The sequence below is a fragment of the Mustela erminea genome, chromosome 5 (assembly GCF_009829155.1).
Source record: "Mustela erminea isolate mMusErm1 chromosome 5, mMusErm1.Pri, whole genome shotgun sequence".
Taxonomy (NCBI): domain Eukaryota; kingdom Metazoa; phylum Chordata; class Mammalia; order Carnivora; family Mustelidae; genus Mustela; species Mustela erminea.
The window spans coordinates 27,533,873-27,560,548 of NC_045618.1; the positions used below are offsets into that span (position 1 = coordinate 27,533,873).

Genomic DNA, 26,676 nt, shown 5'->3' on the forward strand with positions numbered 1-26,676 from the left:
AATCTTAAATTCTTCACTATATTCATTCACTACATTGAAAAATGCAAGGGGACATTTGATAAAAGGGGACAAATGAGAAAAGATCATTTTATCCTTTATATTAGTTGGAAGAAACTTCAGTTCCCACTAATATAACATACTATGATTAAGTAGGTAATGTTATCTTATCATCAGACCACCTCACTCTACACTGCTGGATCAGTCACCTAACCTCCCTCTCAAGATAACCAATAGCACTTAATATGAAGAAGTGATATGGAAGAGGTTAGTTTCTAATAAAAGCTTCCACGTTGGGTAGAATGTTAAGTGAGCAAGTAAGCTGGGATCTATATTTATTGAAAGCAACCCTGTTACACTGGTACATACATACCATCTTCCTCAACTCCTGGTTGGAAACAATAATGACATTTGGTGGGTCCCCAATGGCAGTGGCAGCTCCTCCAATATTTGTGAAGATCACTTCTGCTATCAGGACTTGTCTGGGATTGAGGTTGAGCACCTCACATAATCTGTCACATGGAGGAAAATAAAAGTAGTAGCCATGCTATTCAATTGACAAGCCCATGTGCAACCTAAATATTCTTAAAGCACTTGCTTGTACAGGACAGGTGCACACACATACACACACACCTCTAAGAAATGCAATGTTGGGGGATAAACAAAGACAACAATGTTGCAACAATGTTGCAGTTAACGCTTAGAATTGCATTTCTCTGAAAGTTAAATGAAATTGACCATCCATCTTAACCATCCATGTGGACATATACCCCATCAGATTCCCCACATATCTGGAGGGAGCACATTTCCCTGAGTGCATGCCCTGGCACAAGTGAATGGTGCTGGCCACCAGATCCCTCTGAGTCAGGGGTGGGGCAGCACACAAAGTAACAACACTCAGTAACTCACACCAAGCCTACCACCCTAATTCTTTACCCACCTTCCCTTTCTCAGATGCTGAGCCCTTAACGTGTCTCCTCACCCTTCCTGTGGACCTCCTACTTGGAGAAGGAGTACACATTCTACAGTTGTGTGTACCTACCTTGGCTGCACACTAGATTTGTCTGGGAACCTTTGAAAATCCTGCTGTCCAGCCCCATGACAGATCAATCCCTGGGAGTGGGTTTGGACAGACAGCAGCATTCTACAGCTCCCTAGGTAGATCCAGTGAGCATGAAATTGAAAAACATTGCCTTAAAGAAGGTTTGGGAAACATATCATGGCCCACCACACCTACACATCAGCAGTGCCCACTTCTATACAGAAACCAGGCTTTGGGTCTCCAGGCTGCTGCAGTCAGGGGCCCTTCCTACCATCTCCCAGCACAGAGCATAACCAACAGCACACCTAGGTGTGGGGTGGGGCAGTAATCCACCTACAGAGCTGTGTGTAAGCTGAAGAGGAAATGGTATCCAGGAACCAGGGACAGAAATGAATCCAAAAAGAGGATCAGACCCCAAACAGTAACAGCAGCAGCTCTCAGCTGAGAAAGCTCCCAGGATCTGCCTCCAGCAAGAAAATAGCGTACACTAATCAATAATGCTGGAGCAAGCACAGAGATGGCATCTGATGTAAATGGGCTTAGCCGTTTAACTGTGAAGAATAATGCTACTCCAGACAGAGGCAGAATGTGATTAAGCTCATAAAGTCATGAATAGTACGGTAATATAAATAGTGAATCTGAGCACACTAACACTTGAATCTTGAAAGATGCCATGTTTAGATAATAAATGGAATTGCTATTCTCACAGAAAATTACAGAGTTGGCTCCTGGAACCATGAGGATATAAACAAATCCTAACAAGGCTGAGGGATGCCAGGAATATGGGCTTCCTCTGGAAGCCCACTCTCACTGGAGCTGCCATCAGAGAATGCAGTGAATGAGATGCTAGGACCTGGCACATGTAGGCAACACTATGGTTTTCAAATCAGTGACCGCAGCAGAGTCGCCCTGGTTGGAGGGGGGTGAGTGTGGCCTTCCTCTTGCCCCCTGAGGTCTCCTTGAAGCAGAGTTTGGTGCCTGCCATTAGTAGTACATTTACAGTTTAGAACACCCTTTAAACACGTTCATTCTAGCCTTCATTTGCCCTCAGAAGAACCCCACATACTAGGAGGTGCCACGTTCCCCTCACAGGAAGCCTGAGTCCAGTGTCCCTCATCCCAAATCTGTGCCTAAGTGCACAGAGGGGACAAGGCAGCCAAGTTTGCAGGAACTTAGACAAAAAACCAACTCTCCATACTGTAGGCTGCACCCATGGGGACTCTGTCTGCTCTCTGCTCCTCTCCACCCTCTTGCTCCTCTCCCCAAACTCTTCTCTCTGCGCCAATTCACTCCACCTCTGAGAGTAACCATTCTTCAAATGCCAAAGACGCAACCTAGAATTAGTACTGAGCCCTGGAAGTAGCCTTATGATTACTTTGAACTTGCTATGCCTCATGCCTCATGCCTCATGACCAGGAGGGTCTCTTGTCCAGCAGAATCCTCAAAACACTAGCTTGGGTTAGTCCCTTTGATGGTACAACCCAGATTAGTGTAGCTAAAGTGACTTGTCTGGGACCCTTCATTATGTAGCTAGCTCCCCTCAACCCCTAGAATACCTGCTTTCCTGAGACCAGCCAAACACCAGAATATGATGGGTCCAAGCAGGGAAGGACCATGATATGCTGGGGAACCAACCTCAAAATCAAGAACATTAAGTATGGATAAATGGGGATGGCTCAGTAGGTTGAGAGTCCAATTCTTGATTTCAGCTCAGCTCATGATCTCAGGGTTCTGAGATCAAGCCCTGCATCAGGCTCCAAGCTCAGTACAGAGTCTGTTTGAGATTCTCTTTCTCCCTCTGCCTTTCTCCCCACTTATGTTCTCTCTCTCAAGTAAATAAATAAAATCTTTTTTAAAAAGTATGGATAAAATTATAGTCCCATGGTCTTGCAAGAGGCCTGAATAATGACAGGCTCTGAAGCTCAAGCTTCAGAAGATTCAGGGCAACTGGGCTTTGTTGCTCAATAAATGTCTAATTAATAAAGTGGGTGGAATTAAAAGAAATAAAATGAAATCAAACTGAATCTCTCTTTCCCAAAGTTACCCTGCAAAGTCTTTTCAGGCCAGGTTCTGCAACCCTCCAAGGAGCCTGGTGAGAGCAAGATGGCTGCTCCACCCTTCCCAGACCTCCCACACTGCTCTGTCACACCTGTGACCAGTCCAGTGGACAAGAACTTCTGGCACCTTATAGTCTGCCCCCCACCCCTGGACAGAACGCCAGAGTCTTCTGACTCCCACAAGTATTTCTGTGGCCATTGCTGCTGCTGTCATAGCCATAACCACAGCCAAAACCATAGCCTTAGCTAAGAGCACTGATCACCACAGTCCCAAGGGATGCACAGGCTAGACCAGGGCAAAACAGCAAAGGAAAGTGGGGACTAGACTGAACAGTGAGAACATACCACCATGAGCCTGACCTAATGCCCAGGTAGGGGCAATCTGCCTACCTACCTTATGGTCACAGGAGTAAAAAGCAGCAATGTGGTGACATTGTCCAGGAAGGCAGACAGGACAGCGGCAATAAAACACAACATGATGACCATGGCCCATACTCTTCCTCTAGATAGTCGGTATGTCTGAGATGCACACACATAGAAAAAAACAAGCCAGGATCAGTGGGGTAGTGGGGTTGAAGAATAAATATGACTTTTCATTAGGGTTCTAAGAACGAAGGGTCCAAAAAACACTGAATGGTGGAAAAATTTAGACCCATGAATTCCTAAATTTGCTAAGATGAGGAAATGATGTTTTGTACCTGAACTTTCTGAACCCACAATGGCTTACATTCCTTCCCTCTGATTCTCCTTCTCACAGTGCCCTGTGATGGTTCACTGATTACAAGGCTATGGCCCTCTATCCCTTTAACATTATCCGTATTTTACAATCTCCTTTTGGTTAGACAGACTGGGCCATGACCCTTAACCCTGGTGATTGTTGGCAACTTAAATCTTGGGAACTTTTAGTACCAATATTGAGAGGAAGAGGCCAGATATTTGAAAGTACATGAAGATGGCAAAAATCATAGCATAGTTCTATCATTCAGAGTTTGCAAAAGGCTTTGATGAGTAAATAATGTTTTAAAAGAACTTTCCAGTTCAAAAAAAAAAAAAAATCAAGCACAACATTAGCCTTTGCATTAGTAAAGCATAGCAAGATCTCTCACCAGCCCTGAGTGTTAGCTCCAGTGCACAGTCTGGCTGTCAGAACTTGCTGGTGGATTCCTCAGGAGTACACTTATAAAAGTGAATGTTTGTATGTTCAATGATTAGAAAGTAATCACTGAAATCATTTCACCAAAAAGCAAGTAATCAGAAGTTGATAACTTAAAATATTTAGATGTTCTAAAATGCAAAACAGTATTTGATATGTAGCTTTCAACTTGCCAATTAAACTAATGCTACACAAACATTCAACTCAAATACCCTTTTCCTTTATCTTTTTTCAGTTTGACGAGAAAAGGGAAGTGTTGCTCAGAGCCACCTAACTCTGTACAACAACTGTACCAGTCTTACAGCTGTCATTTTGAAAAGGAGATGGAACTTTAAAATATTTGCTTTAAAAAAAAAGAAAAAGAAAAAAAGTATTTGCTTTAAATGGTAGTTTTATTAACTGAATATGTCATGGCAAAAAATAAATTAATTAATTAATACATAAATATAAAATATCACATCAAACCTACCTTTACAGCACAATAATCAAAAAATCCAGTTTCTGAAAATATGGCTACTAAGATCATCTGTGGGGAAAACAGAAAAAGGAGATATGGACAATCTTTGAGCAGTGCACCACACTGAACAGACATCAGAATGATCAGTTACAGATCTCAGCTCTGGCCTCTGCGTGAAAGCTGCCTCTTCATCAAGCTTCTTGCTCTCTTGCTGAGTGTAGTCCACTAACTTCCTGAATGGAGCAGGTTTGTCCCTCTATATTTTTGTCCAGGGATATATACCCAAGGTACATTATCATTCCACCTAATCTTCACAACAAACATCAGGTATTATCATTACTCTCTTTTTTTTTTTTTTTAAGATTTTATTTATTGGAGCGCCTGGGTGGCTCAGTGTTTTAAGCCTCTGCCTTCAGCTCAGGTCATGATCCCAGGGTCCTGGGATCGAGCCCCACGTGGGGCTCTCTGCTCAGCAGGGGGCCTGCTTCCCTCCTTCCTCTGCTTCTCTGCCTACTTGTGATCTCTCTCTCTGTCAAATAAATAAATAAAATCTTTTGATTTTATTTATTTATGTTAGAAAGAAAAAGAGCACACAGGGAAAGGAAGAGAGCGAGAGGGACAAGCAGACTCTGAGCTGAGCATGGAGCCTGATGCAAGGCCCAATCCCATGACCCTGAGACCATGACTCAAGCCAAAACCAAGAGCTGGATGTTCAACCAACTGAGCCACCTAGTACCCATCATTACTCTGTTACAGACCAGGAAACCACGGGACAGAGATGGAAGATGACTTGCTGGCAGTCACAAAGCTAGAAGCAGGAAAGGAAATGAGCCAGAATGTGGCCTTCTGTACCTATGTGTCCATAAAAGCAACAGCTAAATATTTTAAGATTTTTAAACAGGGTTAAATTTTGTTTCCTAAAATAAACATTTTCATCACCAATTTGATCAAGATATGCAAAAAAGAACAATTACACTGAAATGTTTATTCTCTATGTATATATGTATATAAACCCAGAACTTGTGCTTCTTTCCAGTGATGTATATAAATGTATATAAATCCAGAACTTGTGCTTCTTTCTAGTGATGACACACAGACACTAATAAAAATTATGTCCCATTTACTCTAAATCTAATCAACCAGACATTTCAACCAGCCTGAACTTTCTGGAAAATTCTTTATTCTCTCTCCCAAGATGGCACTATACCAATGTATTGAAACTGGAGCAAGAAGATGCAGGTTCAAGTACTAATTTTGCCACTTAGAAGTAGTTTAACCTTGTACAAACAAAATTATTTAATCCTCTATATTTCAGTTTTCTTGCCTCACCTTTAAATTTTTTATTCCTTGTAAGGCTGTTGTAAAAATTCAATTAAATTATGTAAATTACATAGAAAATAGTAGGTCCAATACTATCTTTCAAATAAAACGCATAAAACAGAAATTTCCAAAAATGAATTTAGACTCAATACAAATATCTGTCTCATCTATAGTGACCACTGATGTTCTTCCTAACCCAAATGACCACCTCTACCTGTTGCTGTCTGTAGAATGTGGTGCTTCACTCACTAATAGATGCTTCGCATGGACTGAATTGAACAGGTAGGTCCTGTATGGTTCTCCATTGTTGTGGGAAGCTGGCCCACACATTTGCTGCCAATACTACCCAGAAGAGACAGAGATTTGGGGATTGGGGTAAGTAGCCCCACAGGTGGCTGACTGCCACGAAATAAAGAAAAGGCAGGGGGCTGGACAGATAGACTATCTTTCCTCCTCCAAAATTCTAGAATCTTGCTGAACTGACTTCAACTGAGAAAAAAATTAAACCGTTTGTTATGGGCTCAATTGTGCCACTTTCCCCAACAAATTCCTATGGTAAAATCCTAACCCTAGTACCTCAGAATAAGTTAAAGTGAAGCCCTAATCCAGTATGACTGATATCCTTATAAGAAGAGGAGATAGCACACAGACACACACACAGAGGAAAGACCAGGTAAAGATACAGGGGAAAGATGTCATCCACAATTCAAGCAGAGACGCCTCAGAAGGTACCAACCATGCGTACACCTCAATCTCAGAAATCCAGCCTCCAGAAATGTGAGGAAATAAATTTCTGTTTTTGAAGCCATCAATCTCTGGTACTTTATTATGGCAGCCCCAGGAAACTAATACAACATCCATTTAAAGGGTTTTTTTACAAACTGTTTCAAATATTAACAAAATGGTAAATATACACTTCCCTAAGTTTTGTTTTGTTTTGTTTTTAAGACTATTTTATGAGATATCTGTTAGGTCTTCTTTCTTCTTTCCAGGTGCCCAGGCCCTACTGTATACTTTTCAGGACCAAGAGAATTATGAGTTTCTCTTTAAAGCCTAAGTTCAGAGCATTGCCTTGCCTCCTTACACCCTACCCAGAGAGGAGGCAACTAGTTTGGATCACATTAAAGCCTACAGTAGCATGGCCTTCTGTTTTGACTACCAGGGGTATAAAAATTACAAAAAAAAAAAGAAAGAAAGAAAAGAAATACAGTAACCTGCTTTATGCAAAGCAGGTCTTTTGTCCAGAAAGAGAAAACCCTCCTTCAGACCAGTTATCTGTTTTGGGGTCTGTTCAAGAACACATGCAGCATTCCCACTGCTGTCCAAGCCCTTATCAGATTTTACTTATTCTAGTTAAATCAGTTTATGACACCCAAACTATTACTTAAGGACAATTTCTTCCATTTTCCATGTAACTATAGGTGTTTTTCCAATCACCAAAATTTACTTGGTTCACTTATTTAAAATATTCCATTTTATATATTAAGAGAAGTAACTTTATATTTGAAGGTCATTTTAAAATTTTGCTAAATTTTTTAAATGGCAATATTACTTAACTATCAGACAGGCCTATGACTACAATTCTCCATCTAACTAACCAGAGCACCAATCATTCCATTCCTCCACAGAAGAAACTGTCTAGACCTGCATGAACACTTCTTAATCAAGCCCTAATTGTCAAGCAGTACAATATATTTAATATAATGAAAGATTATCAGCAGTAACAGCAAAAGGGAGGGTGCTGGGTTACAGCAGGCTTGGAGCCCTGTCCCACTGGGAAGATTGTAATTACCATGCCAAATAGCAGGGCCAAGGTCTCAAAATCAATCCACTCCACCACATGGGTCAGGCTGGGTCTCTGCAATCAAAGCACATATTTCCTAATTAATGTTGGACATTATCCTCCTGGTGATAAGTTTAAAAAAAAATGTGCTATTCTTTATGGCAAGCCCATTCATTAGGCCATAGTCAAAAATACCACCCCCTTGCCTTTGAAATTAGAGTATATTATCAAGGAAAACCACTTGTGACTGAAGGCATAATAATGTCAAGCCTATGCATTTAGTTATAAGAAAAACAAATTTCTTAAATCCTGTCCCTGGAAACTCCATGAACTGCAACCTGAATTGCAGGATTGATCCCTGAGGTTAGTGAGGTCCCCATATATCTTCCTTGGTGTTGGACCATGAAGCCAGGATGGCAATAACTGAAGGACACACATGTCCTACTCATCAGTTGTCCATCCACACTCACTTTTTCTTCTAACAGCCCTGCAGAGTAGGGAAGTCTGGAGTCATGGGGAAATGGGAACATGGAGTGTGAAGCAAGGGCACTTCGAGATTCTAGTTGTTGGGAAAGATTGCACTGTGGCTCAGGGAGCTACCCACAGCACAGGCTGTGTGCTACATTAATGTTTTCTAAATTAAATAACTAATACTATACTACTACTTCAGAGTTAATAGAAATAACAGTGGCTTATGTGTAAGCTCTAGGACTCTGGGACATTTTACCCTTAAAGTTAGTATTTGTTTATACCAACTCTAGGCTAGAAAAATTAAATAAATAAATAGATAGATAAATAAATAAATAAATAAATAAATAGCCATAGCTCCACGTAGTTTTTTAAGCCAGTTATTATTCTTTGGTTGACTGAACAGCCTGTAGTAGTGCTTTGCAGAACCCTCCTTTAGATTCTATAGAGTTGTTTTCAAATCCAGTTCTGTGTGCTGCTCCTCAAACAATGGCAGGCCTCCATCTCCAATGGGTGCTTGGCCTCTCCTGCCTCCCTGCATTCATTCCTATATTCTTGCCAGACAAGCCACACACAGACACTGATGGGGTGCCATCAACCTCCAAACACACATCTCTAGGGACTTCCTGGTATCTGCAAGACAGAACCCCAACCTCACCATTTCTCACTTCTGCTCCAGGCAGGATGGCCCCCTCTAGTTCCCAAGGGCTGACAGCATCCAGAGTCAACTCTAACACCACTCTGCTATACAGCCCGGGGCAAATGAGTGACCATGATGAGCCTTTCCTCAACTAACATGAGGAATAAAAAAAAGTGTTTGCAATAAAGTCAAATGAAAAATATTCATCAATGTTGAAGGGTTTGTTAGTTCATACTTCTAGCATGGTTCCTGAGGGATAAATGTGGGAATAGTATATAAACGAATGAAAATAATCTGCTAACACTTAGTTCCTGGACTGTCTTTGAATTTTACACTCTATCGAGTGGCAAGCTGTTGGTTCAAAATGTTACAACTTACATCTCCTATCACCGCTAGTGCTGCTAATGCCGCAAGGGAACCCAACATGGCTGCCAGGGTTCTGTGAACAATCTGGAAAGGAATATAGGAAATTATTTCATTCTGGTCCACAGGGGTTTAAAATGCACAAAAACCTATATTGCTATTTGTATCCATTAATGTCAGCCATTCTGTACCATTATCTATTGACAAAATAAATAAATCATGGGTCTTACTGTTTCAGAGCCTGGACACCCCAGAGACACACAAAAATAGCACCAGTCTGCCTTTTAAAGAAAGCTAATTCATTTCCTGAATAATTAGATGACCCAGAAGTAGAAGCAGAAGGCTAAAGTATGGTCTGTAAGGAAGTATGCTGTTAATTGTCATTAATTATTTACCATACATCCCTAGGCAACTAGACCATTAGTTCCACAACATAAATCAATTCTGCCCAATTGCTGAGACTGTTATTAAACCAAAGGCATATAATCAAATGCTTAATCTAATTGAGACTTCAGTGTTATCACTGAATCATGAAAGTACTTTTTCTATTTAATTATAATTCAAATGAACATGAAATTTCTGAGACAAAATATGAAGAAAGGCAAAGATGCAGAGAAATTGGAATCCTCCAACATTGCTGGTGGGAATGTAAAATGGTGCAGCCATTATAGAAAAGTTTGGCAGTTTCTTAAAAAGTTAAATAATAAATTACCAGATGACCAGAAATTCCACTCCTAGGAATTTACTCAAGAGAAATGAAAAAATGTATGTCCAATTAAATTAATTAAATGAGGCCATTAGACAGAAGTGGTTCCAACACCTTGGCAGCCTACATTAAGCAAACCAAAATCTAAGCCTATAATAAATGCCTCAAGGATAAGAAATAAAAATCTAAGGACAACTCATCATAAACAGCCAACTAGACATCCCAAATACAGCAAACACTTAAGCTATAGCTAATCAAATCATTTCCTTGCTGTTTCCCCCTTTACCCTGTATAAGTCTTTCCCATAACTCCTGTCGGTAGAGCACTCCTAAGCACTCCCAGTTTGGCAATGCCCAATTCAAACTTATTTTGGTCAAATAAACTCTTAGAAATTTACTATACCTTGATTTATCTTTGAATAATTCACATAAAGCATAAATGTTCATAGCAACATTATTAAAAATAGACAAAAACTGAAAACATTCCAAATGTCTATCCATGGTAAGTGGATAAAGAAAAAGTAGTATATGTTACAACATGGAACAATTGATACATGCTATGTTAAGAATGAATTGGGTAAATCTGAGGAGGAGACAAAGCATAGAGACTGTGGACTCTGAGAAACAAACTGAGGTTTTGAAGGGGAGAGTGGGGGGGATGGGTGAGCCCGGTGGTGGGTATTAAGGAAGGCATGTATTGCATGGAGCACTGGGTGTGGTGCATAAACAATGAATCTTGGAACACTGAAAAAATTAAAATAAAATAAAAATAACCCAAAATGCATAATGCACAGTGAGAGAAATAAAACACAAAAGGCTGCATATTGTATCATTCCATTTATATGAACTATCCAGAAAAGATTAATTTAGAGAGAGACAAAAAGATTGGGGTTGCCTAAGTCTGGAGGTAACAATAGAGACTGATTGCAAATGGGCCCAGATGTCTTTATGGGGTGATGGAACATTCTAAAACTGTATCATGCTAATGGTTGCTGCTGTGGTCTGAACATTTATGTCCTCCCAAAACTCATATGTTGAAATTCCAATTCCTAAAATGATGATATTAGAAGGTGGGCTTTTGGGAAGTCATGAGGTCATGAGAGCAGATTCCTCATGAATGGATTATAAAAGATAATAAAAGTGCCATTACAAAAGAGGATCCAGAGAGATCTCTTGCTTTTTCCACCATGTGAGGATACAATGAAAAGTCTGCAACCCAGGAGAGTCCCCTCACCTGACTCCTCATCTTGATCTTGCCTTCCATTCTCCAGAACTATGAAATAAATTTCTGTCATTTATAAGCCAGCCAGTTTGTGGCATTTTGCTACAACAGGCCTAAGAAATGAATACTGAAAAGTGGGGACACTCCTATAATACCTAAAAATGTGGAAGCAACTTTGGAACGGGGTAATGGGTAGACGGTGGAAGAGTATGGAAGGGCACACCAGGAAAAGCCTACATTGCTACTAACAGACCATTAAAAGCAATTTTGGTGAGCACTCAGAAAAGAACGCCCTCAGAGAAGCCTCAGTCTTCATAGAGAATATGTAAGTGATCATGAAGAAAATGTTGGTGGAAATATCAGTAAAGACCATTCTGAAGAGGTCTCAGACAGAATGAGGAACATGTTATTGGACAATGGAGACAAGGTGAACCTTGTTATAAAGTGGCAAAGGACTTGGTTGAATTGTGTTTGTATCCTAGTTTGTGTAAGGTAGAACCTGTAAGGAAAGAAATTGGCTAACTGGCTAAGGAGTTTTCTAAGCAAAAAGATGAAAAAGCTGCCTGGTTACTCTTCAGTGCTTGTAAAATGAGAGAAGTGAGAAATGACTTAAAGATGGAACTGTTAATCAGAAAAGAAAGAGCACATGCATCCAAATGTTCATGCAGCAATGTCCACAATAGCCAAACTGGGGAAGGACCCAAGATGCCTTTTAACAGACGAATGGATGAAGGAGATGTGGTCCATATATACAAGGGAATATTACTCAACCATCAGAAAGGATGAATGCTCACTATTCATTGACATGGATGGAAGTGGAAGGGATTATGCTAAGTGAAATAAGTCAAGCAAAGACAATTATCATATGGTTTTATTCATTTGTGGAACATAAGGGATTAGCACAGACGACATTAGGGGAAGGATGGGAAAACTGAAAGGAGGTGGGAATGATTAGAGGAGGAGATAAACCATAAGAGACTATGGACTCTGGGAAACAACCTGAGGGTTTCAGAGTGGAAGGGAATGGGAGGATGGGGTGGCCTGGTGATGGTACTAAGGAGGGCATGTGTTTTAATCAGCACTGAGTATTACACACAAATAATGAATCATGGAACACTAACAAAACTAATGAGGTACTGTATGGTGATTAACATAACAATAAAATGTAAATTTAACATATTAAAAAAAACTAAGATTTACTTTGGAAAATAAGACCTCTAGTAAAGATACCCCTTCCCTTCTCACCACAAAAGATAAATAAATAAATAAGAAGTTGAACTTTGAAATTTGTAATTTTCAGGCTATCCAAACTGAAAAAAGTGAGAAAGTTTATTTAGGAATGAACACAAAGGGCATGGCCAAATTTGGTAGGGTTATCAGTTTGGATCTGCCATCTCAACAGAAGCTAGGAGCTATTCAACAAGACAAGGCAGAGAATAGTCAGCCATCTAAACAGAAGCCAAGACCTACCATCCATCACCATGAAAGAACAGCCCAGAAAACATTTCGGAGATTATCAGTGTTGCCCCTCCCATTTTAGACCCAGAGTACAAGGGCCTATATTGCCATGTAGGATTTCAAAGGGTGGGCCAGTGGTGCTTGGCACTTCTTCACATTGTGGGCTCCAGTGGATCTGGTGTACTCAGTAATGCACAGGGTCATGGCTATCTCCACCTAGATTTTGAAGAATGGAAATCCTGGAGCCTCAGTTTTGGACCCAGGCATAGGATCACCAAGAGCACAAGATCATAGCAGGAAGACCCTGCTAGGGCAAACCCAGAACAGCTGTAGACCAACAGAACCACAAGCCTTTGGTTCCAGACATCAGAATGGGGTGTGCCCAGCAAAGTCATGGGGGCAGGGTTACCCAAAGCAGAAGGCAGAACCCTTACTGGTTTTAGATTTTCTGGGGGACCTATCAATCCTTTCTTCTTTCCTGTATCTGCCTTCTGGAATGGGGATATCTACCCTATGCCTGTTCAACCATTGCATTTTGGAAGCACATAACATGTTTGAGTTCACAGACTCAACATCTTTGGTTCAAAGCTGGGAGAAATTTGTTTCCAGATATACATTGACTCTCATCCAAATCTGATTTAGATGCTATTTAGATGACACTTTGGACTTTAGACTTTTAAGTTAATGCTAGAATGAGTTAGGACTTACAGGATTATTGAAGTAGAATGAATTTTGTCTATACTGCCTAGATATACTTTTAATGCCATTCCGATCAAAACGCCACCAGTATTTTTCAAAGAGCTAGAGCAAATAATCCTAAAATTTGTATGGAACCAAAATTGCTAAGGAAATGTTGAACAACAAAAATAAAACAGGCAGCATCACGTTACCTGATTTCAAGCTTTACTACAAAGCAGTGATCACCAAGACAGCATGGTACTAGCATAAAAACAGACACATAGACCAGTAGAACAGAGTAGAGAGCCCAGATATGGCCCCTCAACTCTATGGTCAAATAATCTTCAACAAAGCAGGAAAAAATATACAGTGGAAAAAAGACAGTCTCTTCAATAAACGGTGCTGGGAAAATTGGAAGCTATATGTAGAAGAATGAATTTTGCATTTAAGAAGAACATGAATTTTGAGAAGCCAGGGGTAGAATTAATTATAGTCTGAATGTTTCTGTGTCCCCAAAGCTGTGAGAAATAAATTTATTGATGATGAGGCACCCAATCAGTGGTATTGCATTATAGCAGCCCAAATAGACTTAGATAGGTGTTAAGGGCTGGTGAACACAGCAGGGAGCACTTCTGCCCTCAGCACAGATGGACACTCAGGGCCTTGAGATATGGAAGGGAGCACTTCTGCCCACCTGTCAGGGATTCCTGAGGTAAGAACCACACCATCCCTGCACAGGACCCCTCAAGGAGGCTGCTGCCTCCAAAATGAAATGCAAATGAGCCTGCTTCTTATTCACGTAACACCAAGGTACCATGTCCAGGCAGTGACAGACAACTGTGCTCAGGGAATGGCCAGGAAACTAAAGCCAACCATGCTCCCTCACGGAGTTCATGATCCACAGGGAACTAAACACAACCATTGGTCTGCACCTCAGAACAAGCTGGAGGGAGAACAGAGGGCAGATGTTTCTCCCACAGAGTCCAGAAGGGGCTTTAGGGCTAGAAACAATGAGATTTCCCAGCACATCTCTGAGAATAGCTAAAATAAAAAGTAGAAACAACACCATATGCTCATGAGGATGCGGAGACTGGCTCACTCACATGTTGAGTGAGGAGTGTTGGTAGGAATGAAAATGGTCCAAAAAACTAAACATGCAACTACCTTATAACCCATCAATTCCATCCCACACATTTTATTCTAGGGAAATGAAAACCCATGTTCACACAAACCCTGTACATGAATAATCATAGCAGCTTTATTTGTAACTGCCCCAAACTAGAAATAGCCAGATGTCCTTCAAGAGGTGAGTGGTGAAATATCTACATCATGGTGAAAAGGTACAAACCACTGATAGAAGCAACATTCTTGAAATGATAAAATTACAGAAATAGCGGGCAGATTAGTAATTGTCAGTGGGAAGGGGATTGTAAGGAATGGAAGGAATTGGATGTGGATATAAAAGGGCAACATGAGGGGTCCTTGGCAGGAATGGAGATATCCTGTATCTTGAATGGCTACATTAATATCCTGGTTGTGATTTTCTACTATAGCTTTATAAAGAGGAGCTGAATATGCTAGACCCATAATATGCCACTTTGGCATATTGATTTTTTTTCTAACATCTTAATTTTATTTTATTTTTTTCAGTGTCCTAAGACTCATTGTTTATTCACCGCACCTAGTGCTCCATGCAATATGTGTCCTCCTTAATATTACTTGAGAAACAGCTGTTACAAAAAAGACACTCTAAACGTTTTTTGTCCCCCTGAAAAGAAAAAATAAATAAATATCCTATGTGAAAGGTATTTTCCCTATACCAGGAGAATAGATGCCATCCTCATCACCAGAAATAGGGAATTCAGGGCTGAGAAGGCTATGTAAACAAGACGTGTTACTTCACTGACTTACTACCCAAACTCAAACTCTTTTTTCTTGTCAATTCTTCAAAAATGTATTATTTTCTTCTCTAAAATATGTAAAAGCTGGCTACTTTGCTTATTTCTTTGAGTCTCATATTTGGAGGGGGGCTTCTATATGTACAAAATTGGTTTGTATTCTCCTAGTAATCTACCTTCTGTCAACTTAATTAGCAAACTGTGATATAATGATGATAAAAAATATATCTTTTGTTATTTGGATGACCAACAATTTTTTCTCAGATATATCTAATCTTCATCCACAGTTCTTGAAAACATTTCAGAGCTATAAAAGTGAAATGAGATTAAAGAGTGCACTAGTGTTGATGAGCACCAGGTGTTATACAGAACACTAAATTGTACACCTGAAACTAATATGACACTATATGTCAACTAGAAGTTAAATAAAAACTTTAAAAAAAAAAAGGAGTCTACATGTCATGATGAGCACCAGGTGTTATATAGGAGTGTTGGATCACTATATTGTACACCAAAACTAATATTACACTGTATGTTAACTAACTGGAATTTAAATTGAACATTTAAATAAGTAAATATAAATTAATTAATAAATAATAAAATCGGTGTCTTATTAATGACAGTGACTTTTGGACCCCACTCAAGGGCAGGAAGATCAACCATGTGATTAGAGGATTAAAACTGCTAGTCTCACTCCCCAAACTCCAGAGAGGATAGAGGGGATGAATCAGCCAATAGCCAATGACTTATTTAATCATTATTATATAATTAAACCTCCATAAAAATCCAAAAGGATAGCTTTTGGTCCTTGTTTTCAGAGAGCTTCCATGCTTGGGGAACCAGAATACTTTCACATGCCATCAAGCTGGGACCCAAGCTCCATGAGATCAGAAGCTCTTTTCTTGGACACCTTGCCTTGTGTATCTCTTCACATTCTTTAATGCACTGGTAGATAAAAGTAAGTGTTTCCCTGAGTTTCGTGAGCCACTCCAGCAAATTAATCAGACCTAAGGAGAAAGTTGTTGGAACCTCGAATTTGTTGCCAGTTGGTCAGAAGCCTGGGGCTTATGATTGGTTTCTGAAGTTGGGAGAGGTCACTGAATGCTTAACCTGTGGAATCTGATTTTATCACTGCGTAGATAGTGTCATAATTGAGTTAAGTTCTCAGACACCAGTAGGGTGTCTGACAATTGCTTAGTGTTGGTGGGGATTCCCATGCTAGAATTGACTCTGAGAACCCTAAAAGATTAGCCAAAGAATGTAGGCTAGAAAAAAGGGAAATGTCTCCCATCTCCACAGTGACAAAACATTACCCTCAGGGGAAAGTGGATAAAGAGTACAGGGAATCACTGTATTTCTTTCAACTCTATGTGAATAGGCAGCTATGTAAAAATTAAAACTTTAATTTAAAAAAAAAAAAGGCCTACTTCTCTCCTCCAAGACACTGCTAAACTTAAAACAAGAAGAGAATGTAGGATCCTATTCAGCTCTAAGAAGCTTTCACAACAAAATGCCCACGTTAATTGAAAAAGAACAACAGTGCACTGCTCACTGCTCGAAGCACTGAGGATTCAGCAGTAAAGAGACAGGAGTGCCGTGGCTGTGTGGAGCCCACTCCTTGTAAACAAGAAATGAGTGTTTGGTAAACAGAGTGAGCGAGGTCCCGGGCCAAAGGGGCCTTAAAGTATGTCACAGTCAGGACACAGGACACCCAGAGAAGGAGGGGAGAGTCAGCTCTGAATAGGTGTCAGGGCCAAAAGGGGCTTCAGTGTCAGAGACAGAAGGGAAGGAGTGGTGGGGCCAGAGTCAGGGCCAGGCAATTGGGCCATGGTCAGAAGAGATTTAGATTTAATTTCGTATTTCTCATTCAAAACAAACCAACTACTTGCCAAAATAAGTTGCATGTATTTCCTGCTTTGTATGTGTGTATATGAGAAAGAATAAAGAACAGTGAGAAAGAATTATAGGAAAATGTTGCAGATCAACAAACTTTAAGACAGCATGGAGCCTTGAGTGAGCTCTAAGCAACCTGAGTGTATGTTAATTTCCCCTGTTTTTGTTTAATCCAATGAGGCAGGTTGCCAAGAAGCAAAGCTCTTTTCCTTCTCACCACGGTTCCAAGGCAGGTTACATTTGTCTTATTTTTTCTATTTTTGAAAAGTATTACATAGAACATTTTTCTAATTTGTCAAAAATAGTTTTTAATACACTTTACATGAAAATCTTTGAAAGCTTCATGAAAGATAATAAAGCACAGTACATAATTTCATGAAGTCTGTACATAAATGCATTCTGTTCAGAGGTTTCAAATCATTTTAGAAACAGCTTTCATGAACAACAATGTATCTCTATATTTTGCCTGCTATGTGTGATATATTACAGAAACATAAAATTAAGTTCAAAAACTACATTGAAATGCAACTTTTCTCAAAAGTGCTCACAGAGATCACTTTTATGTAAAGCAATACCTTTTTAACTATTATTTTTACAAATAACACAGGCAAAATTGTTTCAAAATGTCAATAAACTATTCTGGGCAATGCAGATTCCAACTAATCACAGAGCCTCTGGTAATAAAGACAACCACTTTCAATGTATTATGAAGTAAATTGCACAGGTGATGATAGACTTGCACTTTAACTGCATTCCTTATGATCTCATTAAGGGCTTAAATCAGTTATATTCAGTTATATCAGTTATTCTATTACATTAAGAAATACTACATATTCTGTTATTATGACAATGTAGTCTTATACTAGTGCAAGAAGGAAGAAAAGAGGAAGGAGAAGAATGAGAAGATAGAGGGAGGGAGGAGGGGGGAAAGAGAGACAGAGAAAGTGACACTATCAAACTACACCACAGTGATTCAGGTCTTCATCAGAACCAGTGTTTTGGAACCTAAACATTATCCTCACTTTGAATCACCGTTCTCTCGTCTTCTGCCCCACCCTGTCCTCAGACTAACCACTTTGGGCTGGAATGATCAGGCACTCGGAACAAACCATGACCTCTCACCCTGCACCCCACTTGACAGGCTCCCTTCTCATTAGCAGCACTTTCAGCCAATGCTCTACTGAGTCTCACATGACACAGAACATTAAGTGTGTTCCAAAGATCTTGAGTTCCCTGACGTGTTGATAATCTTAGCTCAACAGAAGACCTAGTGGGCCAACAGGCATGGGAGATGCTGGTTAAACATAGATTCACATATGCCTCTCTACAATGTTTCCAAAACCATAATTACTACTGGAATTCTCTTCTCAAGATACATCCAGAAGAAAGAGATGAAAGAACATGCACCCTGGGAGGGACCACAGGCTATCTGGGAGTCAGTACCCAGCCCCACTAATCCACTGAGGCCACACAAGCAGGCATGACAAATGCCGATCTGAGCAGAGCTTCAGATGTGCTGTGCAGACAAGAGTCTTCTCATCAAGTCCCAGCAGAGCAGAAAGCAGTGGGTTGTAAGTCACTGGGATGTTTGAGTGAGCACATCAAATGTGCTCAGAAAATGTTGACTAATTTGGAAATGGGTCCAGAAGTAGGACACTACAGATAGAAAAAACCTAAAGTACATAGCAAGGCTTTCAAGGCTGGGAAGTAGTCCATAAAAGACTTGACATCAAATGTGATAGAAAATGGCAACTCAATTTATTTGGTAGAAAATCTTTAATAAGAGGTAAGATGCCAAAAATGTATGGATGAGCTTGGAGGTTTGGGTACATGGCTGAGGCAGCTGCTAAAACACAGAAGCTGTGAGGTATGAGGTGAATGCTGGAACAAGAGGTTGTGTGGTGTGAGGTGGATGATGGAAAAGGGGGCTATGAGGTAAGAGGTGGGTACTGGAACATGGAGTTGTAAGGTGTGATGCGGATGTGAGGTGGATGCTGGAACATGGGGCTGTGAGGCGAGAGGTGGATGCTAGAAGATGGGGCTATGAGGTGTGAGGTGGTGCTGGAGCATGGAGATGTGTGACGTGGGTGCTCGAACATGGGGGCTGTGAAGTGTGAGGTGGATGCTGGAATATGGGGCTGTGAGGAAAGAGGTGGGTGCTGGAACATGGGGTTGTAAGGTGTGATGGGGGATGTGAGGTGGATGCTAGAACATGGGCTGTGAGGTGAGAGATGGTGCTGGAACATGGAGGGGTGTGAGGTGTGAGGTGGATGCTGGAACATCCTTATGATCTCATTAAGGGCTTAATGAGATCATGCTGGAACCAGGGGGGTGTGAAGTGTGAAGTGGATGCTGGAACATGAGTTGTGAGGTGTGAGGTAGAAGGTGGAATGGGCTTTTAGGCAATACCCACTGAGTAGGTTCCCTGTAGGCCTGTGGGTTTCCTCACAGTGCCCTCCCAGAGTGAAAGGTGGGTTGTATGTCATCCCCATCTCGCAGTGGTTCACAATGTGAATGAAAGAGAATTTGCACTCAAAGTTTATAGCTCTTGGATTGGACCAGGAGGCTGGAAAAGGTGAGAACTTTAGGGCATCTTGGGAGAAGTATATTTGGGTGCAGAGATAAACATTTTGGCTGGTGGGTGAACTGGGTTGGATTGTATTATATGCTCCTAATCATCACCCTTAACCCCAGGCCATTACCCTACTTTGTCAGATAGCCTGTGATCTGATGGGAGCAATCTACTACCTAGCACCCTGCCTCCAATACTTAGTTTTTTCTGCCCTTAATGTGTATGTTGTCAGTCCTGGCTGCTTGTTCTTGCTGATATCTTACCATTATTGTTATGTATATGGTATATTCCCTTTGCAAGGCCCATCATGCACTATGTGACCCAAGGAGAATGTATATGTACAAATCATATATTTTCTCTTTAGGTGTTACCCAAATAGTACCAAGTTAATTTTCTGGCATGGCTTATGTACCACAAAACTATAGATACTCAAGCTTAAAGGCACCTCAATATGTCATCTGGTATAGTCTTCAAGCATATAAAACATACTGACTCTGACCCAGAACTAAAGTTCCACAGCTGCAGGCTGTGAACATGTAGTCATATGAAGGTCAACCAAATCACCAATTGATCCTGTGTTGCCTAGGAAGACAGGTTGAGTTTCTCCTCAAAAAGGAAAATAAGAATAATTGTGTTACTGAATTTTCAGTGCTAAGTTCATAAGGTATAAATTCCTATTGCATATTGCAAACATTTCTGCTAAGAAACTACATAAGCTTGGCTACCACGGTAAAAGAAAACATGCCATTTGTTAACTCTTCTAGCCTTGGAGAACCACAAAAGGTGGCCACAACTCCCCAAATACATTTAGAGAATTAGGATGTTACCAAAAACTTTTTTTCATGTGTCTATATCTTAAAGGTTGAAATAAAGAAATATCTTAAAGGTTGAAATAAAGATTAGAAAAACACATTGTTTGAAGTTTCCCACAACTTCCTTGCAACATTTTCCAAAATGAGTGGTCTCTGGCCACACATCATCAAATGGACATTATTTCCAGGGCAGGATGAAAATACCATATTAGGTATGTCTACTTTCTTTTTCACAACCCTCAAAGAAGCCAGGTATACATGGGTGGTCTCAACTGTTTCCACCACCTTCCCATACTGTCCTCTTGCCTTGGAGGATAAGCAACTCTACAGAGTTGCTCTGGAATCAGAAATGCCAACACAGCCCAAGTGGGGTATGACCTGTTCTGCCTCAGATATGCATGAATACACCTGACCTGGGGATTTTTGTTTAGCAACATACAGTCACCTGCCAAACTGTGAGACTAAGGTGGGATCACAGTGCTTGATCTTGAAAAGAAAGCAGGTTTACTGAATTTTGTGTGAAGTGTCCATGATGCTCAAACCTCAAAAGCAGTCATGGGACTGACCTAAGTGAGGTGGCAGCCCCCCAAACAAGGAGCAACAAGGTGGGTCTCAATAACTCCAGCTAGACGCATGCCAGGCACAACTATCTGCCTGTTCTGCACATGGGAGACTCTGGAAAGGAGGAAAAGTCATGAGGGCATCAGGTGACACGGGGGATGGGCGGCAAGAAGAGCAGACACCCTCATTGTCAGGGCCACCCAATTCTATGAGGATGGTGCTATCACCCTGAGGAGCTCTGAATTTACACATCCTTCCTGGCTCATTCTGGCCCAGGTGCACTAGGTAAGGCCCACAGGACCCAGGCCACCACCACCTCCACCCCACCCTGCTCAGCAAGCACACCCCCTTCCATTCTTTTCAGAATTTCTTAAGCAAACTTCAAGCAGAGAAAGTCAATTATCATATGGTTTCACTTACTTGTGAAGCATAAGGAATAACATGGAGGACATTAGGAGAAGGAAATAAAAAGCGAAATGGGGGAAATCGGAGGGGAGATGAAGCATGAGAGACTGTGGACTCTGAGAAACAAACTGAGGGTTTTGGAGGGGATGGGGGAGCAAGGTTGGGTGAGCCTGGTGCTGGGTATTAAGGAGGGCACATATTGCATAGAGCACTGGGTGTGGTGCATAAACAATAAATCTTGGAACATTGGAAAAACAAAATAAAATTAAATTAAAATTTAAAATGTTAAAGAAAGAAAAGGTTCACATGGACATTTGCAGAAAAACATGTGTGAGCTTGGAGTAGACTCTAGAACAGTAATGGATGCTGGAAATTCCCTCTGATGGCAGTGCCAGTACTTAAGAACTGGGAACACCCAGTGCTTCCCCAAGGCACAACACCAGCTCGGCAAGAGCCATTATATTCTCTCTACTTAAGAGAGAACCAGACTCGACAGGCTCTGACACTGAAGTTCAATTGCACCATTCCTTCCAGTAGGGCCCTGATTGTCCTACACTTTCAGCTGGCCTCTTAATGTTTGTATGGCTACAGTGCATGGGGCCAGCAGGCCTCTTCCCACTGTGGTCCCTCAGTAACCCAGGCTGCCTCACCACACACCATCACTAAGGCAAGAAGAAGGGAGAGTTGCTCTGCTGATAACCCAACAACCAGGCATAAGGCAAGACAACATCTTACCTCAGAGGGGAGGGTGGTCATCCCACCATGCACTGAAGGACCAGGGTACCTTCACATCATGGGACAAAAGGATGAAGGCCAACCACCTATATAAAATGGCCACATCCTCTTCCTAAGAGACAAGGGAGGGTGGGAAGAAGACCCACCTGGCAGGCAGTGCCACCAGTAACAATATCAGAACAAACATAGATGAAAGCCTGGCCCTGGCCCAGCAGGGGTGCTGTTATGACCTGAGCTATAAGGAAACACAGAAATATAATTCAGTAGAACCAGGAAAACAACACATGAACAAAATGAGGAATTTAACAAATGGATAAGAAATCATAAAAAATAACCAAACAAATTCTGGAGCTGAAGAATTTAATGAATGAAATGAAAAATGCAACAGAGAACATCAGCAGCAGGGTAGATCAAGTAGAAGATAAAATAAATGATCTAAACAACAGAAACTTTGAAACAACCCAAACAGAGTAGAACACAGAGAAAAGAATGAAAAAAGAGCAAAGAAAACCTACATGATCTATGAAACTCCACCAAACATTCAAATAGAATAATTGGGGCTCCTGAAGAAGAAAGAGAAGGGGGGAAGAAAGTATATCTGAATAAATAACTGAGCCAAACCTGGAGAGAGATTTGGACATCTCAATGCAAAAGAACCTCTCCAGGATACATTATATTGTACAAGGTATAATGTGTAATGTACAATGTAATGAAAATTCAAAGATTAAAGAAAATTTTAAAAGCTGTGAGAGAAAAAAAAAGATTGTAACCATAAAGGATCTCCCTTTGGCTTTCAGAGGATCTTTCAACAGAAACACTGCAGGCCAGGAGAGAGTATAATGACATATTCAAAGTGTTAAAAGATATGATAGAGAAACAAAAGCCAAAACAAAAGCTGAAGGAGTTCATCACTATTAGACCTGCCTTGCAAAAAATGCTAAAAATAGTTCTTCAATAATAACAAAAAACAATCTGATTTTATACACAACTAATGAATGATTGAACACTACATCAAAAACCAATAGTGTACTATATGTTGCCTAATTGAATATTTTTTTTAAAAAAACTGATTTTAAAATGGGCAGAGGAGCTGAATAGACATTTTTTCAAAGACATACAAATGGCCAAAAAGCACATGGAAAAGGATGTTCAACATCACTAATCATCTAGGAAATGCAAATCAAAAACCACCTTACACCTTTTAGGGAACGCTTGTGCACTCTTGGTGGGACGGTAAATTGGTTCATCCACTATGGAAAATAGTATGAGAGATCCATTAAAAATAAAAATAGAACTCTTACAGGATCCAGCAATTCCCCTTATGAGTATATATCCAAAATAAATAAAAGTAAGAGTGGAGAGGGGCACCTGGGTGGCTCAGTGGGTTAAGCCTCTGCCTTCGGCTCAGGTCATGATCCCAGGGTACTGGGATCAAGCCCCACATCCGGCTCTCTGCTCAGCAGGGAGCCTGCTTCCCCCCTCTCTCTCTCTGCCTGCCTCTCTGCCTACTTGTGACCTCTGTCTGTCAAATAAATAAACAAAATCTTAAAAAAAAATAAATAAGAGTGGAGGAAGCAAGATGGCAGAGGAGTAGCAGACTGAATTATCATTAGGTCTCAGAGTTCACCTAGATAGTGATCAAACCATTCCAAACACCTACAAACTCAACAGGAGATAGAAAAGAAGAGCAGCAACTCTAGGAACAGAAAATTGACCACCTTCTGGAAGGTAGGATGTGTGGAGAAGTGAATCTGAACCCATGGGAAGAGAGACCACGGTGGGAGGGGCCAGCTTCTGGCCAGTGAAGAAGCAGCAGAGAACAAAATCAGAACGTTTAGAAGCCTGCTTCACTGAGGGACATCACTCCAGAGGCTAAGCGGGGGTAGAGGTCTCATGGGGACATTGTGGTCTCAGGACCTGCAGGGTCACAGAAAGACCAGGGGTGTAAGTGCAGTAGAGCTGCCAAGTATCAGAACAGGGAAACTGGCTACAGAGATGGAGATGAGAAATGCGCACTCTCAGCTCAGGGTTACCTTAAACCATGATCCACAGTCAGGCCACTGCAATTCGATCAAGGACCCCAAAAGTGGCATATCCAGAGAGACCCCCTCCTTCCTCTTTTGGGAGGAGAGGGACAGGAGCTCACAGCAGGAATCTGCTGGGTTCGGAGACTCCAAACAGGGCTGTAAACCAGAGATAGAAATGCTCAGTCACAGGTCAGGTGAGCTCAGAGTGCTGTTGGAAACCAGGGATTGAATGCTTCTCTCTAAGGGCACACAGAGGAGTGGGGCCTCGAGCTCTTGGCTCCTCTGGGCTGAAGATTCAGAGGCTTCCACTTTCATCCCCATCCTCCAAAGCTCTATAGAAAGTGTTCAGGAAACAAAAGCTACCAAGAGTGAACCTGAGCAGATTACTTAGCCTGGCCTCTGACAAGCGTGGTGCAATTCTGCCTTCACAAGGACATTTGAGAATCACTGCAACAGGCCCCTCACCCAGATCAGCAAGAACATCCAGCCAAGACCAAGTTCATCGATCAAGGAGAAATGCACAACTCCAGAGCTAGGGGAAAGGAATGTATAGAATTCATGGCTTTTCTCCCATGATCCTTTAGTCTTGCAAAGTTAAATTCTTTTTCTTATTCTATTTTTGAAATGTTTTCTCTTTCCTCTTAAAACACTTTTTAGCTATTTTATCTTAACAATACTTTTTTTTTAAAAATCTTTTTAAATTCTCATTGTTATAGTCATATTTTATCCCTTCACTGTATTTAACCTTATTTTTGTATATATGTAGGGTTTTTTCCTTTAAAATTTTGGGATACAATCTCTTCTAATGGATCAAAATATACCCTAAATCTAGCACAAGACTTTGTTCTAGTCTCCAGCTTGATCACATTCTCTCCTCTGTTTTTTTAATTTTTCTAACCAACTGATCTTATCAATTCCTTTTTTAGAATCTTTTTTAAATTTTCATCTTTACAGTCATATTCCATCCTTTCATCTTGTTTACCCTTATATTTGTATAAACATAAGTTTTTCTTTTTTTTAAAATTTTGGGAGGTAGTTTCATCTAAGAGACCAGAATACACCCAAAATCAAGTGTGTGTCTCTGTTCTATTCATCAGTCTAATATATATTTATTTTTCTTTTTTTTTATTCCCCCCCCTTTTCTTCTCCGCCCAGTTATGGGTCTCTTCTGACTTGGCTAGCATATATTTTTCTGGGATCTTTGCCACACTTTTAATATTTTATTCTTTCATTTACATGTTCTTATCTGGATAAAATGACAAGGCAGAAAAACTCACCAAAAAAAAATAATAAAAAAAAGAACAAGAGGCAGTACCAATACTTAGCGACCCTAATCAATATGCACATTGGTAATATGTCAGAACTAGAGTTCAGAATGATGCTTACCAAGGTGCTAGCTGGCCTCAAAAAAGACATAGAAGATATTAGGAAATCCCTTTCTGGAGAAATAAAATCCCTTTCTGGAGAAATAAAAGAACTAAAATTTAACAAAGTTGAAATTTTTAAAAAAGCTAGTAATGAAATGCAATAAAAAATGGAGGCTCTTACTGCTAGGATAAATGAGGCAGGAGAGAGACGTTGTGATAAATAAGACCAAATGATGGACATAAACCTGAGCAAAAGAGAGAAAAACAACTAATGGACATGAGGGGAGAATTCAAGACATAAGTGATACCATAAGATGAAACAATATGAGAATAATTGGGATCGCAGAAGAAGAAAGAGAGAGAGGGGCAGAAGTTACATTGGAGCAAATTATAGTAGAGAATTTCCCTAAGGGAACAAGCATCAAAATCCAGGAGATACAGAGAACGCCCTTCAAAATCAAAAATGTCCACACTCCGTCAACTATTAGTAAAACTTACAAGTCTTACTGACAAAGAGAAAATCCCGAAGGCCAGCTCTGGACAAGAAGTCTGTAACATAAAATAGTAAAAATATTACATTGGCAGGAGACTTACCCACAAAGACCTGGCAGGCCAGAAAGAACTGGCATGATATATTCAGAGCACTAAACAAGAAAAATATGCAGGCAAGAATACTGTATCCAGCTAGGTTGTCATTAAAAATAGAAGGAGTTTATTTTGTCTTTTGTTTCCTTTGCCTTTGGAGACATATCTTGAAAGAAGATGCTGTGGCTGATATCGAAGAGATTACTGCCTATGTTCTCCTCTAGGATTCTGATGGAATCCTGTCTCATGTTGAGGACTTTTATCCATTTTGAGTTTATCTTTGTGTACAGTGTAAGAGAATGATCGAGTTTCATTCTTCTACATATAGCTGCCCAGTTTTCCCAGCACCATTTATTGAAGAGACTGTCTTTTTTCCACTGTATATTTTTTCCTGCTTTGTCGAACATTATTTGACCATAGAGTTAAGGGTCCATATCTGGGCTCTCTACTCTGTTCCACTGGTCCATGTGTATGTTTT

At 40.5% G+C, this 26,676-nt stretch overlaps 1 protein-coding gene across 4 annotated transcripts in view; it reads right to left on the minus strand.

Annotated features, from left to right (window-relative positions):
• Positions 1 to 26,676, minus strand: part of OCA2 (OCA2 melanosomal transmembrane protein) — a 399,414-nt gene that overhangs the window by 245,901 nt on the left and 126,837 nt on the right. For all 4 annotated transcript variants that reach the window (XM_032342310.1, XM_032342311.1, XM_032342312.1 and 1 more), the window contains 5 exons: positions 9,296 to 9,367; positions 7,819 to 7,884; positions 4,719 to 4,775; positions 3,491 to 3,615; positions 371 to 509 (listed from right to left, as the gene is read on the minus strand). In XM_032342310.1, coding sequence (XP_032198201.1) covers positions 371 to 509; positions 3,491 to 3,615; positions 4,719 to 4,775; positions 7,819 to 7,884; positions 9,296 to 9,367 — 459 coding nt within the window. The remainder of the gene's footprint in view (positions 1 to 370; positions 510 to 3,490; positions 3,616 to 4,718; positions 4,776 to 7,818; positions 7,885 to 9,295; positions 9,368 to 26,676) is intronic.